Source organism: Giraffa tippelskirchi, chromosome 4 (genome assembly GCF_054371585.1).
Source record: "Giraffa tippelskirchi isolate mGirTip1 chromosome 4, T2T-mGirTip1v1.2.pri, whole genome shotgun sequence".
Taxonomy (NCBI): Eukaryota; Metazoa; Chordata; class Mammalia; order Artiodactyla; family Giraffidae; genus Giraffa; species Giraffa tippelskirchi.
Window position 1 is genome coordinate 144,928,374 of NC_137278.1, and position 19,730 is coordinate 144,948,103.

General features: G+C 35.5%; 1 protein-coding gene and 1 non-coding gene across 4 annotated transcripts in view; both read right to left on the minus strand.

Annotated features, from left to right (window-relative positions):
• Positions 1-1,710: 1,710 nt before the first annotated feature.
• Positions 1,711-19,730, minus strand: part of NUP107 (nucleoporin 107) — a 49,785-nt gene continuing 31,765 nt past the window's right edge. For 2 of the 3 annotated variants that reach the window (XM_081589825.1, XM_081589824.1), the window contains exons 15-28: positions 18,940-18,999; positions 18,026-18,171; positions 17,851-17,899; positions 13,908-13,977; positions 13,478-13,596; positions 12,744-12,782; positions 12,278-12,428; positions 11,845-11,957; positions 11,127-11,229; positions 10,382-10,542; positions 9,640-9,765; positions 9,146-9,259; positions 2,651-2,818; positions 1,711-2,045 (exon numbers count right to left, since the gene is read on the minus strand). In XM_081589825.1, the coding sequence (XP_081445951.1) occupies positions 1,938-2,045; positions 2,651-2,818; positions 9,146-9,259; positions 9,640-9,765; positions 10,382-10,542; positions 11,127-11,229; positions 11,845-11,957; positions 12,278-12,428; positions 12,744-12,782; positions 13,478-13,596; positions 13,908-13,977; positions 17,851-17,899; positions 18,026-18,171; positions 18,940-18,999 (1,527 nt within the window). In that variant the 3' untranslated portion in view covers positions 1,711-1,937. Of the gene's footprint in view, positions 2,046-2,650; positions 2,819-7,891; positions 8,102-9,145; positions 9,260-9,639; positions 9,766-10,381; positions 10,543-11,126; positions 11,230-11,844; positions 11,958-12,277; positions 12,429-12,743; positions 12,783-13,477; positions 13,597-13,907; positions 13,978-17,850; positions 17,900-18,025; positions 18,172-18,939; positions 19,000-19,730 lie in introns of all 3 variants that reach the window. The other variant, XR_014082041.1, reaches the window with a different exon arrangement.
• LOC145504111 (small nucleolar RNA SNORA38) lies at positions 14,748-14,876 on the minus strand. Its single transcript, XR_014052092.1, has one exon. It is a non-coding gene; the product is annotated as a small nucleolar RNA SNORA38 (small nucleolar RNA).

Sequence of the window (19,730 nt, forward strand, 5' to 3'; positions counted from 1 at the left end):
TAATCTACCTCGAACTAATTTTTGTGTACAGTATCAACTAGGGGTCAAGGTTGACTATTTTTCATACAGATATTCAGTTGTTTTCCTCATAATTACTAAACTCCACTCCAATTTTTTACTTGAAAAAATTTAAATCCTGTGCCCTTCCCATAGATTCACTGATCCATAGATTCACTGGTTAACATTTTTTCATATTTGCTTTATCTAGGTAGACTTTTATTTTAAAGCTAAACCATTTCAAAGTAAAGTGCAGACTTCATGACCTTTCATTTCTAAATATTTCAGTATGTTTTCTACCCAGAACACTCTCCTATCCAGCCACAATACCAGTATCACACCTAAGAAAATTAGCATTAATTCCACCATACCAATTTACATACAATCTGTAAATTTCATAGGAATTGTGTTAAACCTGTATACCAACATAGGGAGAATTAAAATTTTTACTATGTTGAGTCTCCAATTAATAAACATGGTATCTTTCCCCACTTATTTTGCTCCTTTGGTTTCATTAGCATTTTGTAGTTTTCTGAATAAAATCCTGTACACATTTTGTTAGATTTACACTTTCACATCAGTTCATACTGCTCTACCTCATTTTTTAAATGGATGTATATTAGGTATAAGAATTAAAGAAGTTTTGTTAGGTAAAGAATTCATCTTTGGAACACCTGAACTAGCATAGATCAAAACTTGAGGCAGAGTCTGAAACCTCTACACCTCTTCCCAAGTGATGCCAGGCCAGTTTCATGATCAACTACTGCCGTTTGCCTTGGATACAGAAGGATCAATACCCATCTCTGATTTAAGCCAGAATGTCCTGAACTTAGATCACTCGTGGCATATTAAGATCACTTATAGCGTATTATATTTATGCCAAATACAAATTCTATGACTCCCATCCCAGGCTCTTGGGGCAGCATCTGTAAATACACATAAGAAACTCACCAGATGAGTCAGATGATCAACCAGCTGTGGGAGCTGCTGATCTACGTCTCGCTTCCTCTTAGCGCCACATTCTCCCTTTTGGTTATCTCCTATTTATGAGTCCTCCACACGCTAGTCAATTTGGCACAAATGCTGATTCACAAACATGCACTCATCATTTGCAGGCCTTGCTCATACTGATTTCTTAAACTTGTAGTGCCTTACCTTTCTTGATCGCTGTCTTTGCAAATTCAATGTATTACACAGACTCCAGCTCAAATACTACTTCCTCAGAAATCTCTTAGCTGGAAATAGTTCCTTCCTATTCAGATTACTTGTATTTTTTAATGTCATTTAAAAGACATATTTATTGTATTTCCCCTACTAGAAGGGCTAGATAAGATCTTACTCACTTTATAGTCCCCAATGTATTCAGTGTTTGTTGTGTGCCAGATACGATGCTAAGTCTTTACATGCTGCAACTTATGAGAGCAGGTTTACTGAATGAGAATAAACTAGAAGTGGCTTCAAAGTAAAATAACAGCATAATATTATTTTAGAAAACATTCTTGCTTTGTTCATCTAATTAATTGTTATATTTAAAAAACACTAAATTTTATGATGAGGAATTACGTATCTGGCTTAAAAATGTATCAGGACTTTGTTTTTATAATTTTAAGATTTCAGAGTACTTATGATCACAGGGAAAAAGTAGAATAGAAAATTTAACTTCTTATTACATCATAGAGGGAGGGGCATTCCTGGAATTCATATGAACAAATATTTTAATTTTTATATAGTTTTATTAATAAACACAGGGAAATGATATAATACATTAAATTTTCAAAGTCTCACCATAATATTCTTAAAAGTACAAAATTCAATGCCTAAATTTTACATTTTCCTCATGATAATGGAAAAGAAGAAAACCCAGTAATTATATATACATATATTTTACAAAAAAACTCCATTTATCATGGAATTTATCTAGATTACAAAGAATGAATGAATTATGACTGAATTTCATATCCTAATGGATCAAGGCCCTGGTCGAGGAGCATTAGAGAGGATTCTCTTAACTTCTGTAGCAATTTCCTTAGTTCTTCCTTAGAAAACACCTGTTTTTAAAATAGAGAAAATGTTAAGAATGAGAACAAAGAAGAGTGTAAATTTATAGTCACCTAACCTGATTAGCTATATGCAAGAAGAAATTCCTCTTTAAGATTTATGTAGCCAGAGGTCAGCATATTAGGATAGCTCAAAGCTACTTCTCTGGGCCAGTCTATATACTTCTAACTGCTTAGATATGTAAACATATTCTGTAAAAAAAAAAAAAAAAAAAAAAAAAAAAGCACAAACACTAAAACTGGATCATTAAGAAAATCTAAGAACATTTAAAGAATATATACATCTCACAAAATTAAATATTACTACGTGTGTGCATGCTAAATCACTTCAGTCTTCTCCAACTCTTTGCGACCCTATACACTGTAGCCCACCATGCCCCTCTGTCCACGGGGATTCTCAGGCAAGAATACTGGAGTGGGTTGCCGTGTCCTCCTCCAGGGGATCTTCCTGACTCAGGGATCAAACCTGAGTCCTTTATGTCTCCTGCATTGGCAGGTGGGTTCTTTACCACTTATGCTACCTGGGACGTCCCAAATATTACTAAAAAGGACATCAAACCATTAAAATTTAGAAGTGCAAATGCTCTAGAACTTACCAGATACAGTTTGTGGCGCTCAGAGGACACCATATCTGCTAACTGCAGGCATTCCTGATACTGACCGGTACTATGCAATATGGTATGAAGCAGAAAACACAACATTGGCAGACAAAGCTTTCTCAGTAAAACCATTTGATGTATCCTTTCATGGTCTTCCTCAGCATCCTACACACAAACCAAAATGCAACAAGTAGAAGCTCAAGAGTTTCTGTAAAGCTTATTAGGCCCATTAAAAATAAAACAAGGCGAGGTTTCTTTTTTTTTTTTTGGTTGTGCCACTTGACTTGTGGGATATTAGTTTCCTGACCAGGGATCAAACCTGTGCTCCCTGCAGTGGAAGCTCGGGGTCCTAACCACCAGACCACGAAGATATTCCCAAGGTAAGGTTTCAATCACAGTATCGAGTAGACACGATTTTTTGGCAAAAAATATGAAGATGAACAAAATACACTTCAGAGGAGTCACAAGTCTGATAATGAAAACAAAATTCTTCTGAAACTGTATTTACTGTCTTAAATAAACATCTGTATAAAAGGAAAAACGTTAAGACTAGAGCAAAAATCAGTATAAAATAATAACTACTCCCCTGGATATACACAGAAGGAAACAGAGGCAGGTATCGGGCAGTCTGAAAGGGCACTTCATACCCTGTGATTCCTCCTGGGAAGAAGGGTCAGGATGAGGCGAGAGGTGCACAAGGAAGACAACTTCACTGCAAATAGTTTTTTTAATACTTAGAATGAATTTATGATGCTTTAGTGTAATTTTTTTAAAATAGAAAAATTAAAAGAATGCAAATATTTGAATAATACAGTGAGAGGGACAGAACTAACATATATGAGAAAACTTACTGCAGAGAAAACAATGAGCATTTCTTTATAAGTATACAGGGATCTTTCTAAAAAGTTTTGTAGACACTCAAGAGTACAGAAAAAAAGAATAGACCTCTTATGTTTACTACATTTTCTTATAACAAAGTTGAAAAGTAAAACAAATAATAAAAAGGTACCCAAAATTTCTGAAATAATCTTAAAATTTGAAAGGAAATCCATAGGCCTAAGTGTAAAACAAAACAAGGAGTTTCCTGTTGGCCTAGTCAGGGATTAGGATTCTGGGCTTTCACTGCCATGGCCTGGGTTCAGTCCCTGCTTGGGGAACTGAGATCCTGCAAGCTAGGCAAGACAAAAAAGTAACATGTATCATATGTTGTGTGCTCAGTAATGTCCAATTCTTTGTGACCCCATGGACTGTAGCCCACCAAGCTTCTCTGTCCGTGGGGATTCTCCAGGCAAGAATACTGGAGTGGGTTGCCATGTCCTCCTCCAGGGGATCTTTCCAACTCATGGATTGAACCAGGTCTCCCACATTGCAAGCGGATTCTTTACCGTCTGAGCCACCAGGAAAGCCCAAGAATACTGGAGTGGGTAGCCTATCCCTTCTCCAGGGGGGCTTCCTGACCCAGGAATCGAACTGGGGTTAGCATGCATTGCAGGCGGATTCTTTACCAGCTGAGCTACCACGGAAATCCTGTATAATAGTGTAAAAGAAAACGGGACAAGCTAAAATAACAACTGCTCCTTTGAAAAGCCTAATAAGATACCTAATTAATTAAGATTTTTTCCTTATGACAATTATATTCGTCATTAAAAATGTGTTCACATGAGATTAAATTGTTAAAACATTTTTCGAAGGTAGATATAAGTAGAAGTGTGAAGCAATAGAATGTAATCTGGAAATTACACCAAAGAATAATTGTACTAACTTTGACATACGTCAGGTTGCTATGCATAGGAAAAATTACTATCAATCTTCTTGTTCTGAGATATAGAACAAATGGAAGCAAATATTAAAATGCATGCTTTGTATTTTCTTAGCTTTAAAAGGGAAAGCACCTTCATTTATTTTCTCAAATGAGCACTCACTTCCTTCAGAGGTAGATTTAAAACACCTCGAGACCTCACTCATAACTCATATTGGTGATTCCTATTTGGAGCCTAGTAAGAATGAGAGGACCGCTTCTTTCTGGGTCATTCCATCTGTGCTCCAATATACTCTTTTCCTCTATGCTAAAGAGGCAAAGTACCTGTGGTTCCTAGATCTCTTACCAACTGAAAGTAGCAGCTGGCTTTTTGATAACCTGATCTCAGAGGATGGATTCTGGAAACTGCCTCTCCTAAATCCTGTTGCTGCCAAGTATTAGGGTGTGATCTCTTCTGCTGACTGCAGGGGACTCCCACACCAGCAGACTGGTTGCCATCAAGCATCCAGAATCATGCCTGATGGCCCCAGCAGTCTGCCGCAAGGAAAACAGAACAAATTGCTCTGCTACCACCTATGATATTTTTCTCATCTGAATGAACAAAAGCTTTGAAAAACCCTGTAAATATATAAAACAAAAAGATTCTTTGCATCAGGGATGTACAGTGCCTTATATGTGAGAAAAGATAATTAACTGGGATGTGTTGATATGTATATATAAGTATGTACCCTATTGAGGATAGGGGGATGGGGCTGCAGCAGGGTCTCTAAAGAGATAACACTGGAGTATGCTGCTAAGGAAGTCGTCCATGCAGGTATCTCAGGGAAAGAGCACTGTAGGCAGAAGAACAGCAAAGAGGCCAGAAAGTTAGAACAAATGAGGGGAGAAGAGTAGGACACAAAGACTGGGGAGGCAGTCAGGACCAGTGTATGTGTGACTTTGTTGGTCAAGAAAAGAACTTTGATTGAAAGAGACGCGTGTACCCCAATGTTCATCGCAGCACTGTTTACAATAGCCAGGACATGGAAGCAACCTAGATGTCCATCAGCAGATGAATGGATAAGGAAGCTGTGGTACATATACACAATGGAATATTACTCAGCCATTAAAAAAAAAAAAAATACATTTGAACCGGTTCTACTGAGATGGATGAAACTGGAGCCCATTATACAGAGTGAAGTAAGCCAGAAAGAAAAACAACAATACAGTATACTAATGCATATATATGGAATCTGAAAGATGGTAACGATAACCCTATATGCGGGACAGAATGAGAGACACAGATGCATGGAACAATTTTATGGACTCTGAGGGAGAAGGTGAGGGTGGGACGTTCTGGGAGAATGGCATTGAGACATGTGTATTGTCATATGTGAAACAGAGCACCATTCCATGTTCGATGCATGTGACAAGGGCTCGGGGCCGGGGCAGTGGGATGATCCAGAGGGATGGGAGGGGGAGGGAGGTGGGTGGGGGGTTCGGGAAGGGGAACACATGTAAACCCATGGCTGATTCTTGTCAATGTATGGCAAAAACTATTACAATATTGTAAAGTAATTAGCCCCCAAGTAAAATAAATAAATTTATAAAAAAAAAAAAAAAAAAAAAAAAGAAAAAAGAAAAGAACTTTGGTTTTTATTCAAAGTGTAATGAGAAGCCATCAGAAGGGTCAGAGTAGGAGAGTGATATCTCTTTGATTTTAGAAGAATTACTAGCTGATCTATATGAAGGGACTGCATACGGAAGAGTGGAAGCAAGGCAAAGACAGCTGACGCTTCAACCAGAATGTGGTTGAGGCAGATGTGGTGAAGAGTAGATTGAGATAGCCCGCCTGCTCCATTTGCTCTGCCACCTCTGTGTGCCACCAGCCTCCAACATGAATGGGACCACTCTGCAGGTATGTAAAAAGTGAGGTGCAGATATAAAAGCCAGCATATCAGATCAGGGTTTTGTTGAACAGCTGTGCCTTGCACAATGGTGCTGGACAGTAAATGAGTGGCCACTGAAATCTAATCCGTGCTCCATTCTACAGGTCATGTGCACTTGACATGGAATCTATTTGTGTAAGAGAATGGGTACCATTTCCTAATTCTTATACAAGTTATGTAAGTGCTAGCAGGAGCCCTGAATAATTTTCTGCTTCGCTGAAAATGTAAGAGTATTAAGCTAAACTCAACTCAAAATATCATCCTTTATAATTAGTTCAAGAAATTGCTTCTTGTTTGGATTAGATTTGAAGAACTGATTGACACAGAATGTTGATTTAAAAATGTTTGTAAACAAAATGGTATCATTCATAATTTTCCATTCCAACTCCAATTTAAAAATATTCCAAAGTGTCTGTTCTGTGACTTTCACTATCTAAGATTAATTAATACTTAGAATAACAAATACATAAGTATAAATATTTATGCATAAATAAGGCACTGACTCTTTTCAAACCTTAAATACTAATAGAATTTTGCAATACTAACATTTTTATGTTCATGAGCACCAACATAAATCGGGAGAGAAAAGTTTAACATTAAGGAACCTGCTAAAGATTCAAAACTATTGTAGTTCCCTGATAGCTCAATGGTGAGGAGTTTGCCTGCCAGTGCAGGAGACAAGGGTTTTGGTCCCTGGTCCAGGAAGGTCCCACATGCCATGGAGCAGCTGAGTCTGTGTGCCACAACTACTGAGCCCATACACCTAGAACCTGTGCTCCCCAGCAAAGAAGCCACTGCAATGAGAAGCTGATGCACAACTAGGGAGGGGCCCTTGCTCGCCAAAAACCAGAGAAAAGCCTGTTAAACTACGAAGACCCAGCACAGTAAAAATAAATTAATGAATTAATTATAAATAGTAATAATAAAAAGAACACCCCCACACACACAAAGGTTCAAAACTATGAAGTTAGCAAGGTTCTATTATGAATTTATATATAAGATGTGGAGACTTTTAAGATAATTACTATATCAGGAGTAGTAGCAAACAGTAGTAGTAAACTAGAAAAGAAATACTCCATAGATTCTGGTTTAATTGGTCTGAAGTAGGGGTGGGCTTTTTTTTTAATTAAATTACCTAAGAAGCTTTAGTATTTAAATAACCTGGGAAGCTTTAGTATTTTTTAGTATTTAAACAGCAAACTGTCCTTAATGTTTCGCTTCTGGTCAGAAAATGGAAGCCAGTAAAGGGAGGAAAAAATGTAGTAGCAAAAAACAAAACAAACAATAAAAAAGAAGTGACTATACTAGGATTCAGGGAATGCAGAAGGAAAGATACCAAAAACATTCTTAGGATTTTTCTGTTCAAAATAACGTTATCCGAGAATCCAGCACTTATAATCCTTGGAACTGAGTTAATGCACTGTTTCTGTCACACCCCAAGAGCGAGCCTCAATACCTTTCCCTCGCAACATCATTACTTGCAGCATTCTTCCTTTCCCCACTTCTACTCAACCAAATTTACCCCTCGTTCAAGGCTCAGTCAAATTATACCTTTTAAGCATTCCGTCCAGATCTCTTCTGGGTAGAAGCAGCCTTTTCTTTTCCTGAAGTCACAAAATACTTCATCTGTGCTTTTTTTTTTCGGCATTTAGTACCTCTGTAACTGATTCTCAACCCAGGCTACACATCAATGCTTCCCAGGCAATTTAAATTTTTTTTTTTTTAAAGCCGAGCCCTACTTCAGACCAGTTAAACCAGAATCTGTGGAGGTGAAACCCAGTATTTCTTTTTAGTACCTAAAAATATTTTTAAATTGAAAATCATTTCTAACAAGCTAAATTACAACAATAGTACAAAGAATATCTCAATACCCTTGACCCTGCTTTGCTCAATCTTTACCCTGTCTACTTTATGGTTTGTTTCTGTGTGTGCATCTATAAACACATTTTTTTTTAAACCCTTTGAGGGCAAGTTGCATAATCATGTTCCATTACCTCTAAATGCTTCAGAGTTTATTTCCTAATAAAGAAAATTTTTTTCTAATATAGTCACAGTGCAGTTAATGACTTCAGAAAATTTAAGAGTGATATAATACCTTAACATTACTGACAACACTGTCCTTTATAGCATCTTTTTTTCTCTAACACAGGATTCAGTTTAGAATCACATATTGTATTTAATTGTCATGTCTTTTGGGGACTCTTTAAAAGGTTTTTTTGTTTTAATACAATTTTTAAAGGTTACAATCCATTTAGCTATTACAAAATACTGGCCTTACTCCCCATGTTGTACAATATGTCTTCGTAGCCTACTTTACACCCAATGGTTTGCACCTCCCACCCCACAACCCCTATGTTGCTCCTCCTTCCCTCTCCCCACTGGTAGCCACTAGTGGAATCAACCCAATATTTTTTAAAAGTTCTCCAGGTCATTTAAATGAACAGTTCAGAGGTGAGAGCCACTGCTTTATGTATGTCTTACTCACTCTACTAGACTTATCTTCACCTCTACAGACTGAGTTGAATACATGAATAACTGATTTTTGGTCCAGAATTTTAAAAAATTAGATTTTACTATACTGAGTGAACATATTGAATATGGAGAAACAGTTTACCCAGGAGTCAGACATTCACATATTCCCTAACTAGTATTTCAGGTTAGACTGAAATTATGGGGTGTTCAGTTATAATATAGTACAAAGGTTATACAAGATCTGCAACTGCTCCTATTAAGAGAAAGAACTTTAAAAAAAAGATGTAGCTTGTTTGTTTTTGCTTTTAGCTATAAACAATGCACAGAGCTTACCTCTCTAACATCCACCATCCACCCTCCATCAACAAACAACAAGACATTGTACATTTTTTCCTTCACATCAGCAGTTAGGGCATCCAAATGCCCTTTCCAAATACCATAATCCATCTGGAAAACAGATATAAGGCAGATATATAATGGACTATAATATATTTGCAAAGTACAACGATATACATATATGGAACATCATTCTAAAGAGCTGACATTCAGTAAGCCAAATATAAAACAAACATCAACAGATTGCAGTTCAATAAAACACTATAATGTTTACCATGTAAATGAACACTATTGTCACCTGAAGGTATGTTTCATGTTTGGTTAATTATCTACAAAAAGGTAACCAAACAGATTTCTTTCTTCAAAGTAGAACAGTAATAAGGAAGATCAACTCATAACAGGAATATAACTGTTGAAGAAATGATCTCCTTAAATATATGACTTGTATTTTTGAGATGCAATGAGACATGTCTCATCCACATTTAACTTACTTCATATTTCTTTTCTTTGTGTTCATGAGCCACTTTCTCAGTAAAAGTTGCTTGAGTTGTCAAAGTAGGTTTTTGTGGAGCTGAATTCATATGCTTAAACCACTCATTAAAGGTTTCATGGGCTTCCTAAAATGTAAAGTAAAACAGAAAAATACAAAAAATGAAAACTTCACATATGTTCAACAAAATTTTTTTAATTTGGTTCTTAGAAGTAATTTTGCAGTAGTAAGAAATAAAATTGTTCGATATTTCTTTTTTATACAAAAAAATTACGGTGAATAAGTATTTTGTGATATTCACGTGCTTGTCTGTGTCCTTGATGAGCCTATTAGCTTCCAGGGGGAAGGAAAGAAATTCAGACTTAGTCCTAAAACCTAGCTAATCACTTCATTATTTGTTGAATGAATTTTGAATGAGTATGTTGTTATTTTAGTCATAATACAGATTATCTTGTTTTTTTTTCAGTTGTTGCCAGAGGCGGAAATGCTAAAGTTGCGTTAAGAATTCAAAGAATCTTAAGAAAACAACACATTGGGTATTGGTTAACAATGATTAGAGGCTCATGCACATGAAGACAAGGTCAGGACTTCCAAGTTCTTAGGGATCAGTGAATCCCACAGTTACAAGGGAGGTAAGACAGTAAGTTAATCACCACTTTTCAAAAAAGTAGTTTAAGGTTTGAGAGTGAATCAGGAAAGGCCTCATAAAGAAGGGCACTTCGTAGTTTTCTCTACAATCTCACCAAGTAAGCTCTGATGCACAAATGTTCTCGGATAGCATTATCATCTTCAGCAGGAAGTGGGCTGTCCATTCCTTGTTCTTCCCACTGGTTATAGATTTCTGCTATTGAATCCTGAGGAATTTTCACAAATACTTCTTTTGCAGCTTCATGCTTTTTTGAGGCTGTGAAAAAGATATATAGTTTTTCAATATATATGGGTTTCTGTGTAATGGTTTCTAAAGGAGTCAAATTATTAGTCTGCAGCTTTCACAGTGACCTGTAACCATTTCAGGTCCCAAGGTACTTCTGTTAAAGGTTTGGGTGATCTTTCTACCTAATGGCTAGGCTTTTTCTTATTTCAGTGTGACAGTCACATAAAGGATTAATTAAATATAGTTACTTTTGTTTTCATTATTTATTTATTTCAATTTTTGGCTGCACTGCATAGTATGCCAAATCTTACTTCCCCAACCAGGGACTGAACCCAAATCCATTGCAATGGAACACGGAGTCTTAAACACTGGACAAGTCCCGCAGTTACTTTTACATACTATGTCTTAAAAAAAAAATTCCATTTTTCAAAACCTTGAGACTATATATAAAATTGAGTGGGACATAAAAAGTCACTATTAAATATGTTTTGTTTCACAGTATCAGCCATAAGAGTGGGTATTTTGTACCTTACCCTACTAGAAGGGTTAGAAAAACAACAAACTTTAAGAACAGGAAAAAAAACTTTGAAAAAAGAATATAAGATAGAGCATACCCAAGAATTTCCTCATTATCGCATTGCCTTGTTTTAGTGCTTCTGCTCTCTGTGCTGGGTCGAATACCAACCAGTCAATTACATCAATTTTTAATCGGTCTTCCTATTCATTTAATCGGAGAAAAAGAAATGTCAATTTTGCCTTTTTCCTAAGATATTCTGCACATAAATAGAATTGGCTTACATCTGTACTACTAGTGAATATTTTCCTTCAGCTCATACAAAATTATGAAAGAAAATAGCTTTTCTTGGTTTATTTTCACATTTAATAGCTCTCTATTAAATTATAGAAAAAACTTACTGGACTGTCAGTCTGGAATTATATGTCTGATGTGCCACCAATTTAATTACCTGATTCCTTTAAGTGCTATTCTACAACTTTTTCTTTCCTAGATAACTTTCTATTCTTTTCTGAAAATAAGGAATAAGTAAACTACATAAAAATTAGTTAACTGATCAAGTATCTAGAATAATCTGATGAGTAAAAATTCAGTGCTCAGGTTTTTACTATTAAAATAGCTTCCTTTAATGTAACACTACTACTAAGCAATTCCTTGCACAAGACCTTAAGTTTGCTGCCAATTTTCATAACTTGGCTGACAAAGAAAAATTCTTAAAAGAGAAAGAAGCCAGAGTATTTTAAAGTAGACATTCACAAAAGCATAACATGAGGGATTATTCAGAGTTACGTAAAACACCTCTTTTGCCCTCATATTACCTCAGTAGTACCCGTATCCAGCGCTGGGGACAGATCATGATGACTGAATTCACCATCATCTTTCTTACGAATATTCTCAACTACAGTTTTTGTTATAGCTGCAATATCCAAATCTAAAGAATTTTTTGAAGGGAAAAAACAAGAATTAATCATTCACACTAATATTCTTTAAATAATCACAATGATTTGGTAAATACGGGATAACAATTCTTTAAAATATGCAAGAAATTATAAAAGAAAATGCCAAAATTAAAAGATATTTTACACAACTTACAGTATAAGTTATTTCATTCCAAAACAGAATTTCATTGAAAACTTCATTCCTTCTTTTCCTCTCAAGAGAAACAGGATTTAAAACTAGAAGGATATATGTTACTAAGACAAAATGATAATCGGCCTACAGAGCCCAATAGATGAAGCCTTCCATTTTTACCTGCCTCTTTAGCCAGCTCCAGGCAATGGTGGCGCTGTTCAAACTCTGTAACACCTTCCAAAAATAATGCATACTGGGCAACAGCAAGGTCTTGAGGCAAATGACAGGTATAAAATGCTATGAGATTTGTATGTTTCTCATTTATTAAAAGCTGAAAAATAGAAAAGCATCAAAATGTTAATATGTCAATAATAAAGCAAGTTCTAGGAACAACAGTGCTATGCAATTCAAAATTTTAAACATATTTAGGAGAGATGCATAGACATAGAGTTGTACTGCTAAATAGGATTAATTTTAAATTCCAAAAGAAAGTATTTATGATAATTAAAAGATATTTATTTTGATGACCTTCCTGCCACTAGATATTAAAATACTATCATTCTGATGTATGTTTTCATTAAAATGGTCAAAGGAAAAAAAAGAATCAAATTGTGGATTTGATTTTACCTGTTTTACCAGAGTTTACCTGTATGTATGTCTTTAAAATGTCAATGGAAATTTCTTCCTTCATAGGAAAAAAAAAGATATAATTAAATTATAAATATAGCTGTTTATGTGTACCACCAATATATCTAATAAAAATCCTGCCATAATGATTTTTAGTATTTACCACTGAGCAATAACCACATGCCAGACTAACTGCTTAACAAATTTCTTGTATTAACTTACCCTAACTCTTTGTGGATAATTACTATTATTGTTCACATCTCAGAGGAAGAAAGTTAAGACTTAAAGAGGTTTTATTTACCCAGATTTACACCACTAGAAGCTTCTGAGTAAGAATGTGAATCCAAAATTCTTAATCCAAAACCCCAGCTTTCAACTACTGCATCGTTCTGCCTTCTATGCATACTCTGCCCAAAATGTTACCAATCATTTAGGACAGAAGAAAAAGAAAACAAAGGTTTAAAATCCCACAGAAAACTTAGTCTGGTTCAGTTAGCTCAGCTGGTTGATTTAGAGTTGGGTACTGATGAGGACTGAAGTTATAAACTGTCCCCAAACCAGGTAACCATCAGCATTCTGCAGTCAGATTAGAACATTAATGAGTCATCTGCAGTGAGTTATCACTGAGTGACAACGTGAGACTATGGTCACCATTTCCAGAAAACAAAAACCAAAAAGTAGCATGTTTTCCTGACAATAGATGTATAAAGAGTCAGCCTTGCAGAGAAGAGTATACAGCTCATTTGTATTTACTTTGGTCTGTAGTCCCAGAGTGCGGAAAAACAAAATGAGGTGAGTCATGAAGCGGAGGAGGTGTCCAGGTAGACTGTTCCTGCTTTTGGAAAGCCATTTGCTAAATTCATCCATCAAACCTACAAGCCATTAAAGCAAAGATTTAGATGGATACAAATTAAAAAAGACATATAAACACTATCCAAGGACATTTATTATATTCACATAGCACTCTATCAATTCACTGTCTTATTGTTATGAACTACCATGTAAAACAGCCTCTGGATCAAATTCAAACTTTATTTTCTAAAAATTATATAGTTGCAGTCAGATAGGTTGATATTTATAGAGATGACAAGATGTAAGTCATATGCACTGTTTTGATAACTTTTTACAAAATTACTTTAAAAAACCAAAGAACTCATGCAAAATAAAATAAAATATATCTTACCATCAATGTCTCCCAGGATAAGGAATTTTTGAACTATATGATAATGTTCTTGATTCTCTTCTAGAACTCTCTGAAAAAATGTTTACATTTTCTGTACATTTATTATGGTCATTCTATAGTATATACTCATTGGTAAGCTAAGAACATCAAGTGTTGAAGGAACATATACAAAAAAAGGGCTTCCCCAATGGCTCAGCAGTAAAACAATCACCCTGCAATGCAGGAGCCACAGGAGACATGGGTTCGATCCCTGGGTCGGAGGATCCCCTGGAGCAGGGCATGACAACCCACTCCAGTACTCTTGCCTGGAGAATCCCAGGGACAGAGGAGCCTGGCAGGCTACAGTCCATGGGGACGCAAAGAGTCAGACACGACTGAAGCCACTAGCACACATGCATGCATACAAAGAAAAAGCTGGAAATGAAGGGTATTAGGAAACCTAAATCAAGTATGAGAAAGATACTGCCGCTGGGACTCAAGGCTGAACATTATTTTTGAAACAGAGAACTGTGATAAAACAATTTAATCTCTGTGAATGTTATGAACCTTTTATTTTTATTAATATATTTTACTGTTTTCCTTGACAGTCCATGGTGAACCAGAAGAGAAGGGCACAGGTGACCAAAGCAAAATAAACTATAAGATTTCCTTCAACATAAACAGTGGTTTTTGAAAGCATTCTTTGGGTTTGTGAAAGCATTCATCTGCAAACAGCACCAAGAGTAATAAAATCCATCAAAATAGTGATTAGGCACAGAGTAGAAAAAATTTACAAGTAACCTGTTGTTAGATTTTTTTCTAAAGAAAATAATTCCTATATTTTTGGTCAATTTTTTTTTTCTATGTGGGATGGTTGATCTTGAGCCTGCAGCAAGGAAGCTGGCACCAGACTTCTCCAAATCCACATTTCCTTGCCTCCAATTCTTAAGTGTCCAAAAGATAGGAAACAGACCCACCTTTGTAGGAAGGTTTTAATTTTTATTTGTCTAAATTTTCTTCCAGCAGTCTTTCTTTCTTTTTTACAAATATTTGCTCCACCTGGAACTGGAACTGATTGTAATGCATGTCATAAGGCAAAGATCTAGCTTTGTTTTATTTCAGATGGAAAATCAATTATGTCCATACCATGTATGTAAATAAACCACCCCTCTTCTTCTGAAAAGAAAGGTCATCTGTCTTTTATTAAGTTTTCATATATACTTGAATCTAATACGGACTTTTGTGTTCTGATGATCTATTTATTTCTGTGCCAGTTCCATTCTCTTTTACTAAATCTTTATATTATGTTATTATTGAGGAACAACATAACTACTGTTCTTTTCTAAATCTTATTTCTAATCTCACTTACACTTTTACTTAGAAATTTTCTGTTCAGAAATGATACCCCAAAGCAATAGGTTTCAACGTTAACTTTGGAATGACTGATATTAACAACAAATCATCTCACCCAGGAATGTGCTAAATCTATTTATTTGTGTCTTTCAATAAGATTCTATAGATTTTTTTATGGAGGTACTCAAACCCTTGGTTATTTATTCCTAGGCATCTTACAGTTTTGGTCAGTAATTTAAATGAGACTTTTGGGGGACATTTAACTAATACGCAGAGTACATCATGAGAAACGCTGGGCTGGATGAAGCACAAGCTGGAATCAAGATTGCCGGGAGGAATATCAATAACCTCAGATATGCAGATGACACCCCCCTTATGGCAGAAAGTGAAGAACTAAAGAGCCTCTTGATGAAAGTGAAAGAGGAGGGTGAAAAAGTTGGCTTAAAAGCTCAACATTCAGAAAACTAAGATCATGGCATCCGGTCCCATCACTTCATGGGAAATAGATGGGGAAACAGTGGAAACAGTGGCTGACTTTATTTTTCTGGGCTCCAAAATCACTGCAGATGGTGATTGCAGCCATGAAATTAAAAGACGCTTACTTCTTGGAAGGAAAGTTATGACCAACCTAGACAGCATATTAAAAAGCAGAGACATTCCTTTGCCAGCAAAGGTCTGTCTAGTCAAAGCTATGGTTTTTCCAGTAGTCATGTATGGATGTGAGAGCTGGACTATAAAGAAAGCTGAGCGCCGAAGAATTGATGCTTTTGAACTGTGGTGTTGGAGAAGACTCTTGAGAGTCCCTTGGACTACAAGGAGATCCAACCAGTCCATCCTAAAGGAGATCAGTCCTGGGTGTTCTTTGGAAGGACTGATGTTGAAGCTGAAACTCCAATACTTTGGCCACCTCATGTGAAGAGTTGACTCACTGGAAAAGACCCTAATGCTGGGAAAGATTGAGGGCAGGAGGAGAAGGGGACGACAGAAGATGAGATGGTTGGATGGCATCACCGACTCAATGGACATGAGTTTGGGTAGGCTCCAGGAGTTGGTGATGGACAGGGAGGCCTGGTGTGCTGCGATTCATGGGGTCACAAAGAGTTGGACACGACTGAGTGACTGAACTGAACTGAAATCCTTTTCTTACTAGGTGTAACAAGTACAAAAAGGCTATAATTTTTTCGTAACTTTATCTTGAATTTAGATACTTTAAAAATTCTCTTAATTATAGTAACTTACTGAGTCACAATTTTCTAGATTTATACTTTTATCATATGTAAATGTTTCCCTCTTTCTAGATTTATATCTATTCCTTGACTTTCATTTGCTGGAAAATAAAATGACTTTCATACGTTTTATTTTCATTTGCTAGAATCTCCAAAACAGACTGATTTAAAAAAAAAAGAAAAATTTGATAGAGAAAGTATTAACTGTTTTTCAATATACAAAGAGATCTTCTACAATAAAAAGGAAAAGATAAAATTCAACAGAAAAATAAGTGAAAGCTCGAAATAGAAAATTCAAAAATGGTCAATAAACACAGGAAAACTTGCTCAGCCTTATGAATAGACAGGGAAATATGAGAAGAACAGTGAGTTTCTACTTCCCACCTCATCTGATGGGTTGGCAAAAACAAACAAACTATGATACGTGGGACTACTGAGAAGGCAAGGAAATGGCCATATTAATAAATTATTTGTAGGAATGTGAATTAATTGCTACAACCAGGGAATTAATTTAAAATACATATACCCTTTAACTCAGCAGCCCTCCTTTCAGGAAACTTATTGTAAAGAAACAGGACTAGTAGATAAGCATAAATAAGACTAACAAGAACATTCACTACAATGTTAGAAGTAACCCAAATGATTACCAAAAAGGGAATGATTAAAAAAGGATATATCATTCTATAGTTATTATATACCTATTAAAAATAATAAGCTAGGTTGTTAAATTTATATGCATTAACTCAAAGACAGTCTCATTAAACAAGGGTGGTGGTGGCGCCAAGGAGGGAGCCATAAACTAATGTAGGTAGAATGACACGAAAAACAACCTCAAAAAACCAAGATCCTATATTGGAATACCTACATATATTTGTAAGAGTATGGAGAAGGATATGAAGGATATATATCTATGTTTAATCATCTCAGTGAATGAGAATAATCATAAAGAGGCTGGGAGGAAATTTTATAAAGGTCTTACTTACATAATACATTTTTAGATTATTTTGTTACAAGTATATACTAGGGTCATCTTTAAAAAGTTTTAAGAATATTACTTTAAAAAATACTAGATTATTTTGAGATCTAGGAAAATCAAGTTGTTAATCCATATTTTAATTTTTCAAGAAGAAAGAAATCAACTAGCCTACCTGCATGCCATATATTTCATGAAATAAATTCTAAACCAAATCAACAGAAATGATGTATCATTTAAATATGCAATTAAGTTCCTTCCTTTTAAAGCATATCTCTTACTTGAGTAAGAGGTGAGGAAAGGAAGAGAGAATATAACAAGATTTCACATACTTTTGTGCCTTTCAGCTATAGTATGCAACAATGTAACATTTAGTTTCCAATTCCAATTATCCTAAAATATTAATATTTACCTTTTTATCAGTAGCTTGAAGTTCTTCAAAAACCTTTTCTAAGGTCCAACTTTTCAAACAAAAATCAAGAAAACGGATAAAGTAACATTAATAAATAATATGAACAAAGACTACAGAATAAAACTTCAGAGCATACTACAAATCCTCATGATGAAAAACACACCAATAGACTCACTTTGCTTCCAAATATTCTCTAGGGAGTTCTTCAGTTTCATCCAGAGTCATTACTGATGTCCTGATCTCCTGTTCAACCAGACTGTCCACCATCACCCTGAAGTAGGCCCACACTGTGTCCTCCCAGGTATCACAGACAGGAAGCAGCTTTACCCCGTTCCAAAACAGAAACATGCAGACACAGTCAACAAGAAAGAGGAAAAGCAGTTGAACCTCTTGATATGGACTATAAAGTCACTACAATAACATAAAACATGTGGAGTATAAACTATCATACCAAATAACCCTGTGTCTCCAACTTCTCCCCAAACCACAACTTTTTTTGGTGGAGGGGCACAGTGGGCAGCATGTGGGATCTTAGCTCCCACATGGAAAGAGTGGGATGGAACCAGTAGCTCCTGTAGTGGAAGCACAGAGTCTTAACCACCAGACCATCAGGGAAATCCCTCAAGCCACATCTTCTAAGAAGTTTGGACTCTCATAGCATCAATTTTCCATGCTGATATAACATGGTGTTTCAACTAATTAAGATAACATCCCTCAAAATAGCTATAAAATGTAGGGGATAGAGGGAGTTGTGAGAAGCACATATATGTGAGACAATTCAAACAGTCATACTGTGCCTTAGTGGTACATTTCTGGATAAAGTTATGGTAACAAAAGTTATAAATAAATGTGTATTGTAATTATATTTACAATTCCGAGAAACTGAAGTCTGACTGCACAGATTAAAACATCATTTGGTATATGGGATACATCAAATTAAGTAGCTCAAGTTACCATTCTATTTCATAATTATCTTATCATTGCTATTCTTAGAAACTAGCTTAAGCTTATATGATTACTATATTAGAATATTTCATGCAGCTGATTCCATTCCATAAGAAAAAAGAATTATTAAAATACATTGCATACCTGCTTGAGATTCCCACTTAGAGCTGCATAAATTGCTCTCTCATATTTATTAAAAAGCTCCTGAAATACAATAAATATAAATAAAATTAAACTACTGTTTATCCCAGTTTGTCCATTTTTTTCATAATGTGGAATTCTGCAGTATCTTCTAAACTGAACTTATTTGTTCCCAAACAGTTTCTAAACTTTAGTAAAAGATCTACTGGGGGACTAAGAAGGAAGGATCCCTTAGTTTGATGAGTCAATGCTGAAATCTTCCAGAAAAGTCAAACAGCTAAATTTCAAATACAGAGTGAATGGAGATTCAACTCTAATGGATGCTTTGATTATTTTATAGTCAAATTTTATTCCAGATAGAATCCACAAAGTTGTTTTCTCCTATAAAATTTCTAAATACCTAACACTACCTGATACTGATCTAAGAACAACATCAAAACAAGGCCCTTGGAGCCTGTCATGTACCAGTTTGCATCAAATTCCTAAGCAGAATTAATTGTTTTCACCAAATTATCCCATTTTACTTTTGGATTCTGTTAATGACATTTCCTGTTTTCTCATCATCCAAACAAGAGACTTCAGAGACTCTCATTACATAATTGAGTCTTCCTCTGCCTTCTATTTCCAGTTTCTGGTCCTGACCAGTTTTTGTTCCTTTCGTTTCTACTCTCCCCACATTAACCTGGGACAGGCCCTTATTACTTAGTGTCTGAAAAATTCTGATAGGCTTCTAACTAGTTTCTCAGTCTTTAGTTCATTCAATTTTAAGCCTATTTTCCACTGCCATGCTAGTC